At 40.3% G+C, this 14,167-nt stretch overlaps 2 protein-coding genes across 2 annotated transcripts in view; both read left to right on the top strand.

Moving 5' to 3' along the window:
• Positions 1–6,685, top strand: part of CPB1 (carboxypeptidase B1) — a 33,740-nt gene extending 27,055 nt beyond the window's left edge. The window contains exons 10-11 of the mRNA XM_049629744.1: positions 4,398–4,482; positions 6,319–6,685. Coding sequence (XP_049485701.1) covers positions 4,398–4,482; positions 6,319–6,506 — 273 coding nt within the window. The 3' untranslated portion in view covers positions 6,507–6,685. The remainder of the gene's footprint in view (positions 1–4,397; positions 4,483–6,318) is intronic.
• A 4,396-nt stretch (positions 6,686–11,081) lies between these two features.
• The window catches only part of CPA3 (carboxypeptidase A3), a 28,101-nt gene continuing 25,015 nt past the window's right edge, over positions 11,082–14,167 (top strand). Inside the window, exons 1-2 of the mRNA XM_049629712.1 lie at positions 11,082–11,203; positions 11,302–11,377. Coding sequence (XP_049485669.1) covers positions 11,136–11,203; positions 11,302–11,377 — 144 coding nt within the window. The 5' untranslated portion in view covers positions 11,082–11,135. The remainder of the gene's footprint in view (positions 11,204–11,301; positions 11,378–14,167) is intronic.

Genomic DNA, 14,167 nt, shown 5'->3' with positions numbered 1-14,167 from the left:
CAAGAGCTCTTTGTAAAGTCTAAGGTTTTATGTAAATGTTAGTTCTTATTTTGAACCCATTGAGCAAGGATGTAAGATGTCCCTCAAATAACAGGTTGTATAGAAAGAGTCTTTAATTGGAGTTTCAAGATGTGGATCATGCTTTCTGATGTGCCATTGCTTCTGCGGGTCTTTCGTCAGCTGTCTTAGTCCCTTTTTACAGAAATGTACAAGGGAAAGGAGTTACCACTCTAACATTTTAGCGAATGCAGGAATTATCTCTCTTTTACCATTCCTGGCTGGGGTCAGTCACCCAGCTTGGTTGGAACATTCCCACTGAGCGTGCTGCCCCACGTGGCATTCCATTTTGCTAGAAAATTCTATGCTGATGAAATGTGGACAGATAGTGTTGGAAAGATAAATGAGTAACATTTGTGAAAGTATTTGAACTCTTCAAAAGAAAAGACCCACAGTGATTCCAGGGATTTTTGTTAAGATCATTGGAATTTAAAATATGATATTTTGGTCAATTAATGTCTGTTCTGGGTTTTTGGTTTTTTTTTTTGTCTCTTAGCTTTGGAGAAGCTGAGAGAAAGGGTCCACACACTTCATTTTTTTTTAATTACTGGAAATAAGTAAAATGCACAGCAGACGTATCGTGTAATTGTGGCAACCCATCAACTATCACTACATGGTACCACCACCCTCCCCACAAACATCCCCAATCTCTACTCACACATGTCCCAGCCTTTACAGAGCTCAGCATCCTGCACACCCACCCAAATCAGGCCCATCTGTAACGCCCCAAAGTCCTAGGATAAGACTCAATCAACCAACCATGTGCTAGATGCTATACAATCTGCTGCAGATACAAAGTAAATAGCCAAGAATCCCTTTCCACAGGGGGGCTTGCCTGAGGGGTGGGGCAAATAGATGCAAAAAAACAATTCATTATAGAATAGAGTGACAGGAACTCTGATAGTGGTATGAGCTTTCACAAAAGAGGGGTGAATCAATGCTCTCTAAGAGAGTCAGGGGCAACTTCACAGAGAAGGTGACACTAAAACTGAATCTGGAAGGACAACAGTAATTCTCCAAATCAACAAAGATGAGAAGAGAACCTCAACAAAGGGAGAAGGATACCCAATGTGATGGGGGTAAGAAGAGGCAGGCATGGGTAAGAAGTAGCTCAAGGTAACCTAGCTCGGAAGGAAGAGGAATGCACAGCAAGGGGTGCAGACTGGGAGAAGAGGGAGGGCCTAGCCCGCACTCTATGCCCAAAAGGAGGCCGGACTTCAACAGAAGGTGAGAAAGCCACTGAGAGATGTGGTGATGAGGTGACACTCAGAAGATGAGTGATGAGTAGGTATCAAAAGGTTAGAGCAACTGAGGACAAGGAGAGCAAAGGCTGACACAAACTAAAGGTTCCTGCAATGTGCACCAGTGGCAGGAACAAATTAACATCCTTTTTAAACTAACATCAATCTGAGATATTGGGGTCTGCAACAAAGGCAGAACAACCACTTCCAGAGGATGCTTACGAAGTCTTAGAAAGCACTTGGTTATTATCACTTTGAGGAAAGGCAAACTGCACGGTTTTGTGTGGCCCTAATGGTAGTTATGACTACAATGGTAAGTTGATAAGTCAAAAGAGAGAACAGATCACAAGTAGGCCCCTTCGGTTTTGTCAGATAACTCAAATATTATGTCATACCAATAACCTTATTAAGAGACTTGAAGGTCAACAGGCACTCAGGAGTTTAATAGATAATGACAGTGACCTTCTTGTCTTAAATCTCCTCTAGTCTTCATAACTGTTCATGTTTGGAACTAATCCTGAAGAATCACACTTCTTTATTTCTCCAGCTTTATTGAAATATAATTGACATATAACATTGTATCGGTTTAAGGGGTACAGTGTGTTGATTTGGTACACATATACATTGGGAAATGGACACCACATTAGCTAATACATCCTTTACTTCACATAATTATCATTTTGTTGCTGTTGCTATTTTGTTGCTTTGTCGTTATGGCGAGAACATTAAAGCTCTATTCTCATAGCAACCTTCAAGTACAATACGGTACTGTTAATCATAGTCATAATGCTGAAACTGAGACCCTCAGAACTTCTTAGAATTGTATCTCTAGCTAAAAGTAATAATTCAAGGCTTAAAGACAGGGGAAAAAAAACCCAGAACAGATGAAAAGCCTAAGAAAGGTAAGTAGGGAAGGAATAAGAGTGCTTTAGGATCCGAGGTTCTGCATTACAGAAAAATAACTACAGATATCCTCAGATGAATGCAAGTTAATGAAATTACAGAAGAGGAGAAAATATACAATTTACTTACTAAAAATAATTAGTACCTCACCATGTTTCACATCTGTAAAAGATGGTTTCAAATCTATTCTGAGCATTATGCAATTGTGAATAGATTATTCTCATTTCAGTCTGCAGCAGGCCCTGTACTAGAGGGTAGAGACGAGACCTGGCTCTAGTATGTTGGTCAGAATAAGATTCAAACAACAGGGCTACACATTTAGACCACAACAGTGAAAGATTCCATGCAGTAAGAGAAAGCATATATTCGTTTACCAGGTGGGGAAAAAAAAAGGGAAGTAAAACCCTACAAGTTTCAAGTCACTGTCCCCAAACTCTGAGAACAATAAATTAGTTCCAAGAAACTGATTACCCCATTTCAGTGGACCAAACCAGAAAATCTAAAAAAATAGAATTATTCTATTTTATAATTCTTTTTAAATTTTCCAATTTACCACTTGGTTGATAAAGCATTAGCAATTTAGGAGCTGGAACCTTGAAGTTTTATAGCCATGCCCTGGTCAATTTGACATAAGATACCACTAAACTGGTTTTGATATTAGAACAAGGACTAAGGGAAGTTCCTACTTTGCAATACCCGGAGTATTTTGATTTCATCACCAACCTCACAGCTTTCCAAGCATATGTACGAGACATAATCATGATGCCAAAGTATGAAATATGGCTAGTTTCACAACCAGAATGAATTATGGCTAATTCTGTAGTAAACAATCAGATTCTCAAATCTATTCCCAAGACAGCCAAGTCAGGCCTTCCTTTTCAAGTGATTCATTTAAATATGCAGTATGTCAGTGGATGTTAGGGAGTTAGGGAGGATTGGGGGTATAGAGCCCTTGCCCTTGAGTAGTTGGGTGCAGGGGAACAGAAAAGCAGTGGATCCTTGAAGAGAACGATGCTGCTTCTAACACACACACACACACACACACACACACACACACACGTTAATACTTGCCACTTTTTTAAATTCTGGAATTCGAATGTTCTTCATTTTGAAATAGATGTTGTCTAATTCTTCAGTCTAAAAATCTTCAAAGCCAGAACCACCCTCATCCCTGGAACTGCCAATTCCTAAGAATCTCTATGATGGCAGCAAACACTATATTGAATATCCAATCGTTCATATGTGTAGTTTTTAATACTCTTACCCCAGCTCATATAATACTATTTCATCTTGACTTTATAACCTACCACATTTCCAGGTAGTTTTTGTTTTGTTTTCTTTTGTTTGGGGTTACTTTGTACGTATTTGATTTGTTTGTTTGCCTGCATTAGGTAGACAACCTCTTTGCACAACCACAAAGACCTCCTTGTCTCCAGCTTTTCTCTTTGTACAAGCACCAGAGACAATACAGATTTGCCACACTAATCCTCAGACATAGCCTAATTCTTAATATACAGTGACATTTTACTGTATCAATGAATGTGATATCTGGGACAGTTACAGATTACTGTAGCTTCATTTCTCTAGCCTGAACTAAGGTTTAAAAAAAAAAAAAGTTTAACAAGTCTAAATAAGAATACCTGGGGGAAAAGACACACTAAGTTCTATGTAAATGAAAAAGAAAAGAAAGTAAAAGATTGTCCTCCGACTAAAATAGAACTTATTGCCGGTTACTGCAACAATGATTTGAAATAAATGTAAGGACCTAATTCTTAAATAAGAGGGCAAGAGTGCTAATTGTCCTCAGAGTTCCAACAATTAGTTCCTGGACAACCACTAAGTGGTAAGCCTTGGCCTGGACCCTGCAGACATGGAGATAAAAGACAGAAAAAAATCACTGAGAACTCAGAGGCCAGCAAATGGTATTGCCACAACACAACACGTTCTGTGTGGAACAGAGGGAAGCTCGGCGTGAGTGCCTGGAGAGGGCATGAGGTAAGACATCCTCACCCAAGAATGACTTGGATCACGTGACTAGGTCAGCTAAAAACTCAGAATGGGCCCTGAGTAAGTAGAAAACTAACCCAAACTGTGTCTTGTGTCTCTTCAATGTCTTAAAAATAATGTACAGATACTTGTTTGTTTGTCAGTGTGTGCTTTCACTTATTTACTGACTAACTGCTGGTTCTTTTGCAGAATGCCCTGGCTAAAGCTACCGTAAAAGAACTTGCCACACTGCATGGCACCAAGTACACATATGGCCCAGGAGCTACAACAATCTGTGAGTTTTGGCTTCAGAACTGTGCAAAGAGACTGCATGCCTAAAAAGGCGACAAATGGTTCCCAGAGACTTTCCTTAGATCATCTGAAGCATGTGGCTTTTGCCTGACAGTGAATTTTTTATACAACGTGTCGTCAGTTTTCTGTTCGGAAAAAATATCCCTTTCAACCCATAAAAACATTTGCTCTCTATAAACATCCATTGAGCTCCCACTACTATGTGCCAGGCCCATACTAGGTGCTAGAGAAGAAAGGAAGGATGGAGAGAAGGCAAGAGAGAAGGAGAAAGGGAAAGGGGGAGGGGGGGAGACCAGCACAGTCTTCTAAGAACCCACAGTAGGGAAGCAGGAAAACTAAACATAGGGATGCTAAGTGCTAGGACAGAGGATGAGCAAAGAAGGAGCACCACCTAGGACCAAATAGCCCATCCCATGGTATCAGGGATGACTGCCCAGGAGAATGACTCAGAAGCTTTACCTGGAAGGACAACTGCTGGAGACAAGCATTAAGAAGGAGTGTTTCCCTGACTAAACAGACTGCAGGTGTGAGGGCTAATTCGGGCTCAAGCCACTTTCCAGGGATAGATGTGAGCCCCTCTGACCAGTCACTCAGTGTGTTAGAGCAAATGTCAAGAGACACACAGCAAGAGGGTTCGGTAGGGGCTGGACCCCAGAGTTCAGATTTCACTTAGATGCTACAGAGTTTGAGTGTCACTGGGAAGGCACATCCTGCAGGCCCCACTTTCCACTTCTACTTCTATTTTCCTTTGCCTGTGCATGATTTCTTTTTGCCCCAGATCTGAAAGGACTAAAAATACAAGGGAAAAGGGCCAGTCCTGTCATCACAGGGCCTCCTGTGCAGCTGGAGAGGCTCCAATCCTGGGTTGTTGTTTTCTTTTAGGTTTTATATTGAATACAGTTCTCTGTACTCTTGGACTTTTTTCAACTGCTCTGAATCATATGGGGCATACTGTTTTCTTACAGGGTTCCAACAGAAATAGCCCACTTAGTCATATATTGTGAATTTCTTGCATATTTTATTCAGACTAGTTCAATGAAGGTTCTTTTTCCATTATACCATAAACCTCGGAGGGCAGAAGTCACATCTTGCCTCTATCCTGGCACCTCCAGAGTACAGCCCGTGGCCTGCTGCCCAGTGAGGGCTGTACAACTGTTGACGGAATAAACAGATCAAAGAATGAATTAATGAATTAATCAATGAATGAATGAACAAATGAGCTAATGACTGAATAAATATAAAATCCACGTGGCAGTAACATCATAACTGTTATTGAATGAATAGCTGAATAAATACCCAATCTATGCCAGACCAGATGCCAGGCCCTGAGGAAACCAATATAAAGGCACAGCACTGCCCTCAAGATGCTCCAATTTCATCATTCAGCCCTGTTTCCTCGGGATTTGGAGTTCTCGCCTATCACCAGTCATCACGAAGCTTACCTTATTTTCCCAGGACACAAATACTCTTTTTCCAGAAACTATATATATTTTGTCAACAAATTACATATGTTATAGTCTACTATAGCATACAAGCACAGTGGGAAGTTTATATTATATTATAAATTACATACTTCCTGGAGTATGAAACATGTCATTCCCACTATAATTAAGCTTAAAGGTAAGATTGTCCTGAGTTTTTAAAACACCCCCATAGCCTTTATAATCCAGTTTTCTAGAATATTTTTCCCTGTAAAACAGTTGTAATTACAAATTACCATCTTTCATTTGTGTGTTTTTTTGTTTTTTTAATTTTCTTCCTGGATTTTAAGTTTTTTGGTTTTTTGTTTTTCTGTTTTTCTGCTGTTTGCACATTGCAGATCCTGCTGCTGGGGGCTCTGATGACTGGGCTTATGACCAAGGAATCAAATATTCTTTTACCTTCGAACTCCGGGATAAAGGCAGATATGGCTTTGTCCTCCCTGAATCCCAGATTCGGCCAACCTGTGAAGAAACGATGCTAGCCATCAAGTACCTTGCCAGATACGTCATGGAACATCCATACTAGTAGAAAATGCTGACAGCCTTATTTCCAAGTGCTCACTCTTCATTTATTTCCAATCCTGAGCTCTTATTTTTGTTTCCCTGTAAATTTTCCAGATCCTAATCTTTCTTTTACGCTATCGGTCTATTAAACTACTTGGATCTTTTAATACTTGTAATAATAAAAGTGAATCTATTGTAATTATAAAACCTGGCAAATTGCCTACTTCTTTAGAAAAAAGAAATGATGTGAACAAATGACTAAGCAAGCCACACAGGGTGTTGATGAGGATCAGCCATATAGGAGTTAAAAGTCCTCAGGGTATTTGCCAGCTCTGGAAGACTGCAGACATGCACAGGTTATAATGAGGGCATATAAGGAAGGAGAAATATAAGGGGAAATTTAAGAAAACTCAGTTTGGTGAAAGACCCCATCTTCGTTTAGATTTCATCTCAGTTCATTTATTTTTTTCTAAGTTTATTTATTTTGAGAAAGAGAGGGAGAGAGGGAGAGAGGGAGAGAGGGAGAGAGGGAGAGAGGGAGAGAGGGAGAGAGAGAGAGAGAGAGAGAGAGAGAGAGAGAGAGGAATCCCAAGCAGGTTCCACACTGCCAGCACGGAGTCCAACATGGGGCTCAATCTCACGAACCATGAGATCATGACCGGAGTCAAAACCAAGAGTCAGACGCTTAACCAACTGAGCCACCCAGGTGTCCCTCAGCTCATTTATTTTATGAACTGTCTACTACATGCCAAACACTTTGGTAAGCAATCAGGGGCAGAGCAATGAAAAAGGAAGACATTTCTGCCTTCAATGGACATTTGGGAAGACAGACATGAAATAATTACCTATTAAACTAATTATTTAATAGTTCATGATTTAATTTACACTAAGCAAGTAAGTGCTAGACAAATTACATTAAAAGACCATTTAAAAGATCTACCTCCCGGATGGGGGGTGGGGGGAAGGCTCTCTCAGGGAGTGCTGGAACTTGAAAAATAAGTCACAAGTAGCTGGAGGAAGGGAGTGCCTCTTCCAAACTCTGTGACTATTCAGAACCTGTAAGAAGAAAGTCAGGGAGGGAGGAACCTAGAGAGTTGAGCGAAGAAGGGCTTGTTCAGGGGCTGAGGAGGGAAGTAAAGGCCATAAGGCACAGCAAAGAGGTTAAGGATTTAGAAAAATCAGTATATGAACAATGGGAAGCCATTGAAAACATTAGATTGCAAATGACACGACCAGAGTTTTTAAAACACCAGCCAGCTAAGGTGTGGAAAGCAGGTTGGAAATAAAACAAGAGGGTGTCAGGAACCCTGGGTGCACCTGTTAGGCCTGAAACAAAAGAGGCAAAAATTATTCCATGATTTGAAGTTTCCCAGAAATAGAACTGAACATGGTAATGTTAGAGAGTATTATGTGAAGTTCAAATTTTAAAATATAATAATAGGTATCTAGTTACAATTTGCAGGCATCTCTTAATTTATAATCTACTTTAGTACTCTACTTTAAAATATGAGCTAATTGCTTTCTGTGTGGATTCAAGTAAAATAGGATTCCATATCTGGCAAAATATATTAAAATATTTTTGATACTGTTCTATTCAAAACCAGAACCCTTTGAAGTCACCGAGGTGTGTTTCGAAGTTGTCAAGCCAAAGAATGATTAATTGCATTAATTGTCCACTAGGTGGTAGCAGTGCTGCTGCTACAATTCGTCCAGCAATCCTCGGCAAAATAATTTAGTAATACATCATTTAAAGAAGCAGAGAAACAGACACGTAAGTGCAAAAAAAGAAAATCCCATGAATTCTCAAGCACTACTGGCAGTAATAAAAACATAGATGTAATTTAGCTAAATTATCTTTCCCCCATGTTGTTTAAATTATAAACAAATTATAAAGCTAACTCAGCCAGAGTTACCTAAGTGAAGTTACACTGCTGAAGGTATACCATTCAATCCACAGGTAGTTCCACAAAACACTCCCATAATCCACCTCTAGCAAGTAACACTGACCTCAAACTAAGGTATGCCGTGACCCAAAGTTCAGAAGTCATGTGTGTAAACCATAAAGAGCCCTCCAAGGTCTCTAAATTAAGTGCTTTAAATTAGAAATTGTCAAAAATTCCAAGGAATTTTTAAGACAAATAAGGACTAGGAAAGTAAATACACAAATAAGATCTCATTTAAATTCACATGTATCCAAGATTTCTCATACCAGAAACATTTTTGCTATACCTCTGGCTGACTGAAAGTCAACAGCTCTCTGGCTAGGGGTGCCACTTGCTTGAGCTAAACTGAGAAAAAAAACAGAAAGAGATTTCTGCTTTAGACATTCCCAGTGCAATACCATATGACCTCCTGCCAGGTGGACCAGAAACTGTCCAGGGTTCCTGCCTAAACTGGCCTACCAGAAGCCTCTGGCTGTAAGGGCATCTCTGCTCCTCCCTCCTTTAAATTTCTCCCACACTGAGATCCCAGGACAGGCTCTGAGTCCTTCCTCAGTCCCAAGCTCTCACCCTGCCAAAGCAGCAAGTCTGGAATATGGGAATTCTACGTATCTAGAATAACATCCCGTGTAGTCACCGGTTTTTGCCACATAACCTATATGAGTTGATCAAAAGAAAATTTCAGGCACAGAAGAAAAACAGAAGGAATCATGACAGTCAATGAGGTTATTTGGAGGCCAAATGGGGTCTTGATGAGCCTCTTAGGTCACCTCATTTGAGCAGGTGGTCACTCCCCCTCTAGCCAGCTCTCTCACTGCCTGAATCACACACCCACATCTTTGTCCAGAAATGTCACCTTCCCTTCAACGAATGAAGACAAGTATTTCTGCGGCATTTTGCAGGGAAGCTGCAATATTCAATATCCACAATGAAAGGCAACACATTTTTCTTTCAACACATCCTTTATGATATATCTAAAGGTAATCCAGAAGCTTCTTGGATTTGATTTGGAGAATCATTTGAAAGACTCTAGTAAAATCACAAGAGAATCTTCACTTTCATTTTCTAAGATACATCTTTTATAGTGATAATGTTTAAATATATGCACAAAATACATAGTTTAAAAAATAAAGCAAGATTTTAAACTGCAGCTAGGCATATACTACTGCAAAACTCCACGGAGTTCAAAGATCCAGAAGGGTGGAAAATTTTTGTTGTGTGAGGCATTCAACGTTAAATCTTTCGAAAGAGATTAATTTGATCTATGAAATATCACACCACCTTACACAGTCAATCCTAAAATGACACGCTGTCCAATAGCTATTCATCCTATACCATACATGTGCCAAGATCTTCCGTAAATTTTGAGGCGATAATACAAGATTATACAGAACTATGCCTGCCAAGAAATCACACCAGTTCTGAGAAACAGCTCCAGAATATTCTTGAAATCCATCTATTGTATCTGTTCTTTAGAAGCTAACTAAATCAGGGAGGATTTGGAAGTCTTAAAAAAAAAAAAAAAAAAAAGCATCACTTGTCAATGTCCTATTCTAGAAACAGGGAACAGAAATACGTAACAGATATTAAGAAGTCCAAGATTATTTATAATTAGAGTTTTAGCCTGAGAGATGGCAGGATCCTTTCCTCCAAATAAAATACAAGCATCCTTCCTACTTAACCTGAAAAACAGACACACAAGCCTTCTCTACAGTTTTAAAACTAGTCACACACACACAAAAAAATGGCTTTAAGAAAATATATAAGAATGCTAGGATTAAGGGTGATTTCTACCTTCCTTCAAATTTTCTGTATTTTGGTCAATTATTTTCAGTAGGAATTTATTACTTGAAGAGTCAGAAAATAAAACTCCAAAAAGAAAAGCTGTAACATAAAAAAACTTTCCTGAAGTAGCCCCCAGTAAAACAAAAACAGAAAGATATTTCACCTCTAAAAAACACAGCCATCACTTTCACCCAGCACATGATATTTACTGATACTCCAGTTGATAGTGGCCAACTGTAAGTCTTTTTACCAAGTGCTTAGAAGGCACGGGCATATTTTTTTGCACCTACCATCCACCAAGTCCTTCACAGATGGTATCGCATTTAGCCTTCACAGCCTCCTGCCAGAATCCAGTTTGCATCTCCATTTCACAGATGACGAAACATCAATGTTTTTGAGGTTATAGTATTTTTAGTACATTCAAAATATTCTGTGTTTTGATAAGTTACAATGTAGCTTCAAAAACATATTTTATGTTATTAAGGACCACCCGCCAAGGTTCCGTAGCCAGATCCCCAATTCACCTCAGGTTCCAAGTGCAAATTTAAACGGATTTCTTCCATCATTCAATTCAAACATATGGAAAAGCAGTATTTGAGAACAAAGAACTGGGTTCAAATCTCAACTCTGTGAACATACTAGCTCTGCTACATTGGGCAAGTTATTTCCTAAAAAATTACTTTGCTTGCCATCTGTAAAATGGGTATTCCCAATTGTAAAAGGTAGGTAAGGAGCATAACATTGCATCTGCCACAAAATGGGCGTTTAGTGTTAGTGCTTTTCCCACCCCTCCCTCCCCAACTAGCAAACGCAGGGGGAGGGACGTTTCATCCACCAGAGAACCCTCACAGGAAATCAGCTGCTCATCCAGATAAGAGCTGAGGCATAAAGCTGGCAGAGGGTCTTGGGGCAGGCACAGAAGAACCATGCGGTTCATCCTGCCTGTGGGTCTGATTGCTACCACCCTTGCAATTGCTCCTGTCCGCTTCGACCGGTAAATCTCCCCACCCTGTGTTCCAGGCTCTGTATAGGATGAGGGTGAAGGAATGCTGCTTTACAGTTCACGTGTTTCATCTTCTTGCATTCTCAAAGGGAGAAAGTGCTCCGCGTGAAGCTCCAGGATGAAAAACAAGCAAACGTCATAAAGGACTTGGCCCAAACCAACCAGGTAAAGCATCTAGAGGGTTATTGTATCTTTTCTTTCTGTTCTCTAAAAGCTGCCTCTTTTGTATTTTATTTTTAACGCACACGGAGCTTCCCGAAACAAAGATGGAAGAAGTGGCAGGAGCTACTTGGGTAATTCAGCCAATTGCCGCTACTTCCCTTGTTTTTGCTTATTTTTTTCCGAAATTACCAGTCCTGTTTTCCCTCCCCAAAGCTTTGCAAACAACAGCTTTTTCTAGGTAAAATTGTGAAATAAGGAGTCAGGCACTTGTGATACCTTTATGGGGGCCTCTTTCCCCTCCCTCCTCTTTGCCACCCTGATCTCCACCAGTGGCATAGTTTCTCTTAAAATTATGATACCATCAAGGTACTGGTTAACTGATAACATCAAAGTAATGGTTGATAATACCAAGATGTGACCCTTCCCAAGAGTAGGTCCACTTTGAAAGGAAAGTTTTAAAGTTCAATCCTATTTAAAATTCAATCTAAAGTTCAAGTCCTAAAGTTCAATCACTATTTTAAAATCCAAAAAGCTAGGAGCACCTGGGAGGCTCAGTCGGTTAAGCATCCAACTCTTGATTTCGGCTCAGGTCATGGTCTCACAGTTGTGGGATCGAGCAGCACACTGGGGTCTGCACTGGGCATGGAGCCTGCTTAGGATTCTCTCTCTGCCCCTTCCCAGCTCATTCTCTCTCTCTCTCTCAGAACAAATAAATAAGCATTTAGAATAAAATAAAATCCAATGAGCTAACACAGTCACTTTATCATTTACTCAGCTGCTCCCATACACTGTGCCAGCCACCCGATACATGTCACTTCAAATTCTCCACCAGATTTTCAGTGTCAGTGGCATAAACCCACTTAAAACAAAAGGACTGAAGTTCAAAGACAGTTACTTAAATGACCTAAACGACACAGCAGACTTAAACCCAGAACTGAATCTGGGATTTATTCCAGTCACACACACCCTCACCACCACATCAAACCAGTCAAAAGTTCTGCTCTTCTAATTCCCAAATGTGTTTCAAATCCACACTTTTCATTCCCTTGCCACTGCCAAATTCATGTCTGCCCTACATTTTACCAGGACACTTTCAATAGCCTCTTATCCTTCAATAGCCTCTAGCCCTGCCTCCCACAAACCAAATCTGCACTGCAACCTGATTGCTCTAAAACTTGATTATTCTATTCCTGCACCTGAAGCTTTTTAGTGAGATGTCGCCTAGTGTGGAAAGAGCATGGCCTTCAGAGTTTCAAATACTAGCCATACGCTAGCTCTGTGGCCTTAGGCAAGTTACTTAACCTCTCTGGATCTCAGTCTCCTCCTCGGTAATTTGAGGATAATAATCATACCTACTTCCTAAGGTTGTTATAAAGGCTAAGTAAGCTAAGAGTTAATGTTCAGAAGGGCTCCTGGCCATAATAAGCATGGTTAAAGAAGTTTCTGTTGGTATTGGTGTGGCATTTGAAGTCCTTCATAACCTGCCAAACTGCTAGGCTCTATGGTCTCCTGCTCCACCACCCTTTTTCTCACTCTTCAAGCTCCATGAACACCAAAAATGACTTTAAATCATACTGCATCCCTCATATGTCCAATTTATGCCGTAGGAATCCGATAAAAATAAACCAATAAATATTGGTTGGTTCATAGCAGCCTCATATCAGCACATAACTGGCTGGCCTAGAGGTAGAATGCGAATCAATTACAAAATAGCCAGGTGGACTTAGACATGTCTACAAGCTTGGAATGGTGGGTGGAAAATGCACCTTTCCTTCACATTTCCCAAGTTGTAAAATTGTATTTCATTTGTTTTCACAATTATGGTTTTTTTTTTTATTTATTTATTGTGGAGAGAGAGCATGCCAGTGTGTGGGGGAGGGGCAGAGAGTGCGGGAGAGAGAGAGAATCCCAAGCAGGCTCCATGCCATCAACGCAGAGACCAACGTGGGGCTCAAACCCACGAACTGTGAGATCCTGAACTGAGCCAAAATCAAGAGCCTGATGCTTAACTAACTAAGCCACCCAGGCACTCCTTGAGCATGGTTTTGAAGAACAACAACAAGAACTGAAATCTTCTCTTATTTTAATCCAAATGTCATCCTTTTGGGTCCATTCACCAAATTTCTGAAATTCTCAGCTAAAGGAAGAAAAAGAGAAGGGAATCAACAGTTGTTAAATTCCTGCATGTCCCAGACCTCATGTGCATTTCACAATCTTTACAACACTCCCGATGGAGTCCTCTTAACCCTATTTTTGGGGAAGAGACGTAAAACCCAAGGAGGTTTGTTGTTTTTTTTTTTTTAAGTGTTATTTATTTATTTTGATAGAGCATGAACAGGGGAGGGGCAGAAAGAGGAAGAGAGTGAATCCCAAGCAGGCTCCATGCTATCAGCACAGAGCTTGATGCAGGGCTGGAACTCACCAACTGTGAGATCATGACCTGAGCTAAAATCAAGAGTCAGATGCTTAACCCACTGGGCCACCCAGGCGCCTGTGAAACCCAAGGAGTCTTAGTATTGCCCAAGAACATATTGCTAGAAAAATGACAGGGCTGGCGATTATGCCTTCTGTTGGACACAAACCTTCTAGGAATTTCAAAGTTTACAGAGGCAACTGGTTTTGAGGCCTGACTCAGGGGCAGGGTGGGAGAGCCATTTTTTAATCTATATTCCCAATTAGAGTCAGATTCTATGGCTAAATCAATTGTGAAACAACTCCAATCAACTCCAAGATGGTAGAATCAAACAGATAGACCAAAAGCTACTCTTTTTTTTGTTGTTGCATTTATACATA

Source organism: Panthera uncia, chromosome C2 (genome assembly GCF_023721935.1).
Source record: "Panthera uncia isolate 11264 chromosome C2, Puncia_PCG_1.0, whole genome shotgun sequence".
Taxonomy (NCBI): Eukaryota; Metazoa; Chordata; class Mammalia; order Carnivora; family Felidae; genus Panthera; species Panthera uncia.
This window is presented reverse-complemented; position numbering and strand designations above follow the sequence as displayed.